Source organism: Cervus canadensis, chromosome 24 (genome assembly GCF_019320065.1).
Source record: "Cervus canadensis isolate Bull #8, Minnesota chromosome 24, ASM1932006v1, whole genome shotgun sequence".
Taxonomy (NCBI): Eukaryota; Metazoa; Chordata; class Mammalia; order Artiodactyla; family Cervidae; genus Cervus; species Cervus canadensis.
The window spans coordinates 14,475,367-14,485,241 of NC_057409.1; the positions used below are offsets into that span (position 1 = coordinate 14,475,367).

At 47.5% G+C, this 9,875-nt stretch overlaps 1 protein-coding gene across 2 annotated transcripts in view; it reads right to left on the minus strand.

The window, feature by feature from the left end:
• The window catches only part of SYNC (syncoilin, intermediate filament protein), a 17,038-nt gene extending 7,163 nt beyond the window's left edge, over positions 1–9,875 (minus strand). Inside the window, exons 1-2 of one of the 2 annotated variants that reach the window (XM_043444753.1) lie at positions 9,696–9,875; positions 2,485–3,658 (exon numbers count right to left, since the gene is read on the minus strand). In XM_043444753.1, the coding sequence (XP_043300688.1) occupies positions 2,485–3,658; positions 9,696–9,748 (1,227 nt within the window). In that variant the 5' untranslated portion in view covers positions 9,749–9,875. The remainder of the gene's footprint in view (positions 1–2,484; positions 3,659–9,695) is intronic. The other variant, XM_043444752.1, reaches the window with a different exon arrangement.

A 9,875-nucleotide genomic window follows, 5' to 3' on the forward strand; every position in this document is an offset into this window, starting at 1 on the left:
GTGATCTTTGGAAAGCTGCACAGATAATCAAATCTGAAACAAATCCAGTATAGTGATGCAAATCACTGGGGAAACAGTTCTAGAATTCTAACACTATATAAGGAAATTCCAATCCCAAGGATTCTCTACTTAGTGCATCACCATGTGAGTTAGCCTTGTCTGAAATCTAAGCATCCTCTGACTTCTCACCTCTCTGCCCCGCTCATTCTGTAGTCAAAATTATTCTATGTTCATTCTTGCTTCCCTTCCTTTTATTTTGCTACCATTGTTTCCTCTTACCTGTAGTAGTTCCTAATCAGTCTCCCTTGCCTCTCATCTCTAGCCCATTTTACACACTGCCACCAATAATGTTTCTTAAAGGAGAGTGAGGGGGACTTCCTGGTGGTCAAGTAGTTAAGAATCTGCCTGCCCTGGTCCAGGAAGATTCCACATGCTCAGAGCAACTGTCCCCATGGCCACAACTCCTGACCCCTGCTCCAGAGCCCAAGAGCCGTAACTACTGAAGCCCTTGGGCCTAGAGCCTGCGCTCCCAAATGAGAAGCCACCACAAGGATCTCGTGCACCGCAATTTAGAGTCGCCCCTGCTCACTACAACTAGAGAAAGCCTACATGCAGCACCGAAGACCCAGTGTAGCCAAAAATAAATACATTTTTTAACTAAAAAAATAAAAGAGCGAGGATCATGTTAATTCCTCGATTAAACATCTTTAAGGGGCCAGCTGACCACTGAATAAAGTCCAAACTCCCTAGGCTGGATTTTAAAGTCTAATAGGATCTGCCCTGACCTACCTTCACAGTTCAACTCACCTCTCAGTTTTTCACTTTTTGCCTGCAGCCAAGTTACTAATTATATTTTTTATATCTATTGGATTAAATAATATGTTAAAATTACCTTCACCTATTTCTCTTTTATGTGGCTATTAGAAAATTTAAAATGATATTTGAGGCTTGCTTTATATTTATGTTGGACAGCACTGGTCTAGATCTTGCCTATACTTCAGTACTTAAATAACACTGTCTTCTGTTACAGGTTCTCTGATTTAATCCATGGCTAAAAATAATCTCATTATCCCATAGCACTCTTATCTGTACCTCTCTTAAATCACATGTTACTTTCTACCCTGGGTTACAGTTATTAAAGTAACATCTGATTGAGTATCAGCTGTTAAGAATAGTATTTGTTTATGCAAAAATAATTAGCACCCTTTCACTAGATTATGACCCAGTAAAAAAAACAGTGCAGTGGAGGTGGGGGTCATTGTTGGGTGAGTAAATACGTATAGTTTGAAGGCATTCAATACTATGACCCCCAAACCCTATTGTTTTAATAATAAAAGCTATAGAAAGCTTGACAAAATCTTCAGTGAAGTGAATGCAGCCATTTTCAACAGAGGACATCTTCCTTATGGATAAGTCGAAATCTCTGGGATTTTTAAGTTCATCCAAAAAAATGTGTGTGTCAAAAGACAAAAATACTGCTGTGAAAAGCACCACAGTGTGGTCTTATGGCGCCCAGCAGCAAGGAAGTCAGACTTAACTGACGCATACTCTGAGCCTGGTGGCAGAGATAAGTAAAACATACTCCCTACCTTCTGAAAGCTCGGTCTGTGGGGGAGAGAGAACTGTTTATGCACGTAGTGTTTAGATCCCATTTTGTTCTAAAAGGGATTAGGACTGGCTCACAATCAGAAATAGCTTGAATACGATTGAAATGGTGACAAATGCACAAAAAAGGAAAAGGAGGGATAGAGGTTTATAGATTTCATCCCAGCTTTTTAAGACTGGAAAACTTCAAAACAGAGATCAGATAGGTGGGACTTGAGAGTGAATACCGGGGAGGGGAAAGAATGAATTCTATCTGGCCTCATTCCCTTCTGCTCTATCTAAACCCAAGGGCGATTCACTCAGAATCGGAAAATGGTGCTGTGGAAAGAGCACTTAAATATTTGGGGTTGGTCAGACTAGAGCTCAAATTACTCCGACTCACTGAGCCTCAGTTTCCTCATCTAGGAAAAATGATAATAGTTGACTTGGAGGATTAAAGAAGATCATAGGTGTAAAAGTGTCATGGAAACTAAGAGTGCAGGTAACTGTCAGCCCTAGCAGGCCTGAATGAATGAAATGGAAAATGGCTTAAAGAAGCAAGTGACTGGCCCATGGGACAAATTGCTCTTCCCACATATGCTAGCCTGGTGGCTCAGACGGTAAAGCGTCTGCCTGCAATGCGGGAGACCGGGTTCTGTCCCTGGGTCGGGAACATCTGGAGAAGGAAATGGCAACCCACTCCAGTACTCTTGCCTGGAAAATTCCATGGACAGAGGAATCTTGTAGGCTACAGTCCATGGGAGTCCCAAAGAGTTGGACACGACTAAGCGACTTCACTTCACAAAAGCTAGCATCCTTCAGCCCACAGACATTTGGCCCAGTCCCCTTTTCCTCCCTAAACTAAAAGACTGGCCTTCCTCCCATGCCCAGTGGGCCTACCCGGTACTGCTGCACCTCCTCGTCCCGTTTTTGCCTCACAAGGGTGATCTGGTCCTCCAGGTTCCTGTTTTGCAGGTGGAGCTGCTGGGCTTGTGTCTGCAGTGGTCTCAGGGCCTCCTTCATCTCCTGGATCTCGGCCTGGGTTTTCTGCAGAGCTTTGGCCGCAGCTTCTTTCCTCTCTAGGAGCCGCAGCAGCTGAGGCTCGTACTCCTCTTCCAGGCCCTGGCGGCTCTCTGCCATGAGGCTCTCGAACCGGGCAGAGAGCCGCCGGCTCTCCTGGAGAAAATGCCCATCCCTCTGACTGGGAGGTGCTTCGAGCTGTTGCCGTAACTGCTCCTCCTGCTTCTGATAGGCCTCCCGGAGCTGGATTAGCTCCTCTGAGAGCTGGGCCGCCCGGGTGGTCAGCGCTTCCCGGAAATCGGCAAACTGGGCCACGTCCTGCCGGCGGCACTCCAGCTGGTACTGGTAGGCCACGCACTCCTTGGTCACCTTGAACAACTTCTGCTTGACCAGTCGGATCTCCTCCCTCAGCCCATCCCTCTCGAGCTCTGCCTGGGCATGCAGTTTGTAGGCGGCCAGGATATCCCGGTGGACCTGCTGCACCTCCTGCAGGGCGGGCTCCCGGAGCAACACAAGCTCATGGATGAGTTGATCCCTTTCCTCTTCCAGCTGGGCCACGGCTTCAATGCACTGCTGGAAACGCCCCTCCAGCAATTCCAGGTCCTCTATGCTCAGGCTCCCCTCTGTGCTGGGACTCGGCCCGGCTCGGAGGCTCTCCTTGGGGTTAGACTTCTCCTCGCTCAGGACCGTGTCTCCCCCGTAAACGATCTGCTCTGGGCTTGCCGTCTTCACGGGCTCTTCCACATTTAACACCCCCTCCGGCTTCACCGGCTCTTCCACATATAAAGCCTCCTCCAGCCTCACTGGCTCCTCCAGGTACAGGGCCTCATCCGGCGTCCTGGTTTCCTCAATGTGCAGCGTCTCCTCCTGCGGTTCAGTTTCTTCCACGTACAGAGCCTCATCAAGGTCACCTGTGTCCCCCAGGTAGAGAATGTCCTCTAAGTTCAAGGTCCCCTCCAAAGACAGAGTAACTTCTGGGTTCCAGGTCCCCAGCTCATACAGGGATGCAGAATTCTCCTCTTGAAGAGGAGACATGACCTCTGGTCTTGTTTCCCTGCAAGAGAAACGACAAGGTGAGAGGGCAGTCACAGTCCTGGGAGGGTTTGTGACCAGCCACCAGGACACACAAGCCTAGCTTGTAGCAAATTCTCACATCTCGGAGGGCAGCTGTCTGCCCCCTCCCTCCATCAGTCCACCACAACACAGCCCATTGCTCAGATCTGACACCATCTCCACAAGGTAAGTGTGGAGTCTCTGCTTACAAATCATCAAAGGACAGGAAACCACACCTGAGCCACTCTGTGTTGCATTACCAGAAGAAAATTCTAGTGTTGAGGTAAAATCTTCCCCACAATTTTCACCTGGACTTGATTCTTCTTTCTAGAATCAGACACTAATTTCTTTCCCATGTCAGTTCTTTGAACACTTAAAGAGAGCTGATTTAGTCCTACTGTATAGCATAAGGAATTATATTCAATATCTTGTGATAAACTATAATGGAAAAGAATATGAAAAAGTATATATATATAAGTATATATATATAACTGAATCACTTGGCTGTGCAGTAGAAATTAACACAACAATGCAAATCAACTACTCTTCAATAAAATAAATATTTAAAAAATAAAGAGGGACTACAACCACTGGTGGTCCAGTGGTTAAGAATCCATCTGCCAATGCAGGGGATGCGGGTTCAATCCCTGGTCCGAGAAGATTCCACATGCCACGCCACAACTACTGAAACCTGCTGCAATGAGAAACCCACACACCTCAACTAGAGAGTAGCCCCCGCTTGCCACAACTAGAGAAAGTCTACACACAGCGACAAACACCCAGCACAGCCACAAATGAATAAAATAAAGAGAACTGATTTATCCTTAAGTATTCCATGCATGCCAAGGTTTCCAGTACCCTCCTCATTTGGGTTACTTCTTACAGGTTCCAAGTTGACAGATTTATTATCCCTTGGGGATGGGTATAGGAAGCAGAGTCCAGGTGTACTCTGAGCAGTGATTCTCTGGACCCTATACTCCTACTGACGTAGTCAAGATGCCCTTAACATATAGGGCAGCTCTATCATATTCTTGTTTTGACCACACCATGCAGCATGTGGCATCTTAGTTCCCTGACCAGGGATCAAACCTGTGCCTCCTGCATTGGAAGTGTGGAATCTTAACCAATGGTCACCAGGAAAGTCCCTCATATTCCTCATAAATGCTGAGTTTGAGTAAAATCCTTAAGAGTTTTTCACAGCAAGTGCTTTAAAACCATATCTCTGTTCCTATAAAACCTCATCTTAGAACTGGCCCAACCTTCCAGCCTGTCAGATGCTTTTGAATTCAGACTCTGTGCTTCTAACACATGAGCCCCTTAACCCAGCTCCAGCTGCCTGCTAGCTTTCTCAGTTCCTGTTGAGGAATGCTCTCCTGCTGCTTTGGCCCTCAAGTGGCTTTAGTCTTTTCTGTTTCAAATGCATCTTACTTACCTTGGATCCCTGAGCAATTCTTTGAAAATATAAAATACTCTGGAAATAATAATAATAAATTACACTTTTAAAGGTCCTGTTATATGGGCCAGGCCCTGTTCTAAATGCTTTACATATATCGATTCATTTAATCCTCATAACAATTCTATGAGGTGGTTACATTTATTATTCACATTTTACAGATCAGGAAATGGAGGTTAAAGAGATTAAGTAATTTGTTCAAGGAAACTCAGATACTCAGAGAGTGCCAGTTATAAAACAGACTAAATTTGAATAAAAAATTTTTTTGGATAGAAAGTATAAATGAAAAGCCTCACATATCAAACAAAGAATTTGATTTGTATTGGAAAGGTTTACTTGTGTCCAGGTTTTAAGCTCTATTTCTTAGCTTCAGGTTCCCAATAAAGACTATTTTTATTCTAAATCATTGTGTTCCCAGTCCTCCTCTCTACACCCCAGGAATCCCTGGCTTCCCTTCTGTAACCCCCTGATGGCGCTCGGGAAACCACAAAAGTGTGGCTTCACCAGGCCCCAGACATTACTGGCCTCATTCAATCTCAGCACCTCCAGCAAAACCTAAAGCTTGAAGACAACTCAACGATCACCTAGTTCATTCACTTCCCATTACCAGACATGGAGTGTTGTGTTTTTTTTTCAGGTATCTTCACCTAACGTGCCAAGCATCAGGTGCCAAGTAACACCTGAAGTTACTTGGCACCTCAGACTCAACTGCCAACAAATTATCCTTCTCTCTGAGCTTGTTACACCTGTATTCTCCAGCTCAGAGAAATATATCACTGTATATCAGGCTGTATATCAGTGTTGTATTTTTTTTATTTTTTTATTGGATATAGTCGATTTACAATGTTGTGTTACTTTCTGCTGTACTGCACAATGAATCAGTTACACATCTATTTACATACATACATACATATATATATATAGACCCATATATATATAGATACATATATATATATTAAAGAATCTTTAAATATAAGATTCTTTTCTCATATAGGCCATTACAGAGTATTGAGTAGAGTTCCCTGTGCTATACAGTAGGTCCTTCTTAGTTATCTATTTTATATATAGTAGTATGTATTCATCCATCTCAATCTTTAATTTATCCCTTCTCCTGCTTCCCCCTCCTGGTGACCATATGTTCGTTTCTTACATCTGTGATTCTATTTCTATTCTGTAAATAAGTTAATTTGTACCATTCTTTTAAGATCCATGTGTGAGAGATATCATATGATATTTGTCTTTCTCCGACTTATTTCACTCAGTATGACAGCCTCCAGGTCCATCCATGTTGCTGCAAATGGCATTGTTTCATTCTTTTTTTAAGGCTGAGTAATATTCCATTGTATATATGTACCACATCTTCTTTATCCATACTTCTGTTGATAGACAAGTGGTCTTTTTTTTTTTTTTTTTTTTTTTTTAGACAAGTGGTCTTTTAACAGCCTACTCACTAAAAACTGATATTTCTATCTCAGAAAGTCTCCAGTCTCCATCCTCCTCTTCAGCCCACTGCCAGGACCCTCATCCAAGTCATCATCCCTCACCTGCACTCTGTACCAGCCTTCCCATAAGCCTTCTTTCCTATCCCAGTCTAGTTTTGACAAAGCTGCAACTTGCTCTAATATAAAGCAAACCATCTCGATCCACTTCACCCATAGAGAGTGAACTGCTTCGCACAGATTCCAGGCCCTTCAAGATGTGGCCCCGATATAACTTTTCAGCCTCATCTTGAATTACTCCCCACAGCCCACCCAAGGCTTGACTTTCTGGAACATGCATTAACTTATTTATATTTATTTTTATTTATTTGACTATGCTGGGTCTTAGTTGTGTACACAGGACCTTTCAGTTGTGGCATGTGAACTCTTAGTTGCTGCATGTGGGATTTAGTTTCCGACCAGGGATTGAACCCCGGGCCCCCTGCCTTGAGAGTCTTAGCCACTGAACCACCAGGGAAGTCCCTCAGAACATGTGTTAACTTTTATACCTCCCACTCCTACCCCACAGTGTCTAAAGGGTCCAGCTAGGAGCATATAGTTCATTGTATACTGCCTGTCTAGAGATGAGTCCTACACTGCCTGGAAAAGTGGAGCTCCTCACACCAAGAAGGATGCACCTGCTCAGCCAGCCAGACCTACCCAGATCCTCAACAGAGTCCCTGCTTTGCCAGCAGACTGCCCTCACATCATGTTCCAGCTGAGTCCTCCACCCTGGAATGACGTAACTGCATTCAAGGCAGTATTCTAAGCATTCTCCATAAATACTCATTTATACAACACTCACTTGTGTGTGTTAGTCACTTAGTCATGTCCGACTCTTTGTGACCCCATGGACTGTAGCCCGCCAGGCTCCTCTATCCTTGGAATTCACCAGGCAAGAATACTGGAGTGGATTCCCATTTCCTTCTCCAGGGGATCTTCCTGACCCAGGGATCGAACCCCTGGTCTCCTGCATAGCAGGTAGATTCTTTACCATCTGACCTATAGGGTTTATCCCAATTTATAGATAAGGAAACCAAAAAGCACCAAATAAAGAACTCACTCAGAGTTCTACAACTTATACGTGGTAGAGCCTGTTGAAGCCCGGCAGTCTGGCTCTAGAGCCAGGGCTCCTTTTTACCACTCTCGTCTTAGATAGAATAGGCGTTAGGTCTAACAGATACAGCAGGTATAACAGAGCTCGGCCCTAGCATTCAAAATATATTTATATCTATTTACTTAATAAATTTCTACTCATCTTTCAAATCCTGCTGGAACCCCACCTCCTCTGTGAAGCCTTTCCCAGCTGACTCCCATTCTTGTGTTCTCAAGGCACTTTATATGCAGCTCCTCTTTGCACTAAGTGCTTTGCGTTCCAGAAGTGCATCTGTCGGTCTCCCCTGATAGTCCGTTTCCTAACGACAAGCACAGTTATTCTCTGTATCCCAGGGCGGGGCTCTGTGGATGTAGGCAGCGGCAACTGACTGAGCTCCAAGGAGGAAACTTGCCCAAGGTCAAGTGGCAGGACTGGATGTAGAGTCCAGGTCTCCTGACTTGCAGGCAATGCTGTTCCCACACACCGTGTTGCCTCAGTCGCCTCCCCCGAAGTGCTAGGCCTCTGCTAGGTGCTGCCTTCACTCAGCTGCCTCTCTCTAAAGAGCCAGGAAAAAGTAGGTTATGGGGGGACCTGCCTGGTGGTCCGGTGGTTAAGAATCTGCCTTGCAATGCAGGGGACGAGGGTTCTTGTTGTTGTTTAGTCGCTAAGTTGTGTCCAACCCTTTTGAGATCCCATTGACTGTAGCCCACCCAGCTCTCCGGCCCTTGGGATTTCCCAGGCAAGAATACTGAAGTGGATTGCCATTTCCTTCTCCAGGGGATCTTCCTGACCCATGGATTGAGCCCATATCTCCTACTTTGTCACCACTGAGCCACCAGGAAGCCCTGGCTGGGAACTACAGTTCCCCTAATGAAACATGCCATAGAGCACGAAGCCTGCATGCCACAACTAGAGAGCTCCATAACTACTGAGCCCACACGACACAATGAAGATCCCACATGCTGCAACTAAGACCCAAGGCAGCCCAATATATAAATGTTTTGTTAAAGCAAACTACAGGAGGTCTAGGGGCAAGGCAGCCAGCTCGGCTGGGGCCTCTGACCTCCGGCCTCCTTGGGCTCCAAGCATCCTGCCTCTGCCACTCTGTCCGTGCCCCTGTAGGATCCCAGCAGCTCCCAACCCCGGCCATCAGGGCTGCACTTGGGCGTGTTTGTGACACCACGCAGGCCTGGCTTGGTGTGTGGCTGGCTGTGTGTGTACAACACTACAGGTGAGTGCATGTGTGAAACTCGGCTCAGCTTCGTGCGGTGGTGACAGGGAAAGGGTGACAGGTGTGTGTGACTGCACTTACACCTCTTGGTACAAGAGGAAGTCCAGGGCTACAGGCTGACCTGGGGCAGAAACGCTCCCTACTCGCCCCAAATCCTTCAGCCACAGGTCCCTTCCCCCTCACCAGGGGCAAGCTGATAGTGCGGATGATGGAGGGGGCTTCCCCTCCTGGGCCCCTGGCCAGCCAAGGCCCTCCTGCTGGTCTGGGATTGGGGACCCTCCCCCGACGCCCTCCCAGGCCCCAGACCAGAGAGAATGAGCTGCCTGAACAGACTCTCAACTCCAACCTGGCAGCCGCCCAACCTTGCACCAAGTCTCTTCCACACGGCCAATTCAGCGACTTGGAGGGCTCCATGTCCAGCTGCATTTGGGGTGAGGAAGGAAAGTAAAGGGGGAGGGTCTTTGGCCACTATGGGCCATCCGGCATCTGATGGTTGATGCCGGCTAGTGTGAAGGGGTTAATCCTCACATCGCCCGTGGGAGGGGGAAGGGGAGTTATGAAAAGCCCCCAGACCAGCGGAGGTGTCGGAACCCCCGGCCCCCGCCTCGCCCCGGGCCAGACTCCCCTATCACCCTTGGCGGGTGGCTCCGCCCTGTGCCCCACCCCCGCCTGGACCACCGCCCCAGTCTGCCGAAAGGCGCTCTTGGGGAGAAGGGATCCGCCCAGCACCCCCTCCCCAGGAGGGGGTGGTGACCCGGGCCTGAGAAGGTCCTTTCCTACCTCGCGGCCTGGGCGGAGCCGTCCCCGCCGCGCCGGGGCTCCGGGCTGGCCATGGCTGCGCTACCCGGCCTGGGCGGCCGCGGTATTAATAGTCGGCCCCACGGGCCGCCCGCGCCCGCCAGCCGCACTGCCAGCTGCAGCCGACACCGGATCCGCCGGCCCAGGGCCGGGCGCGCCCAC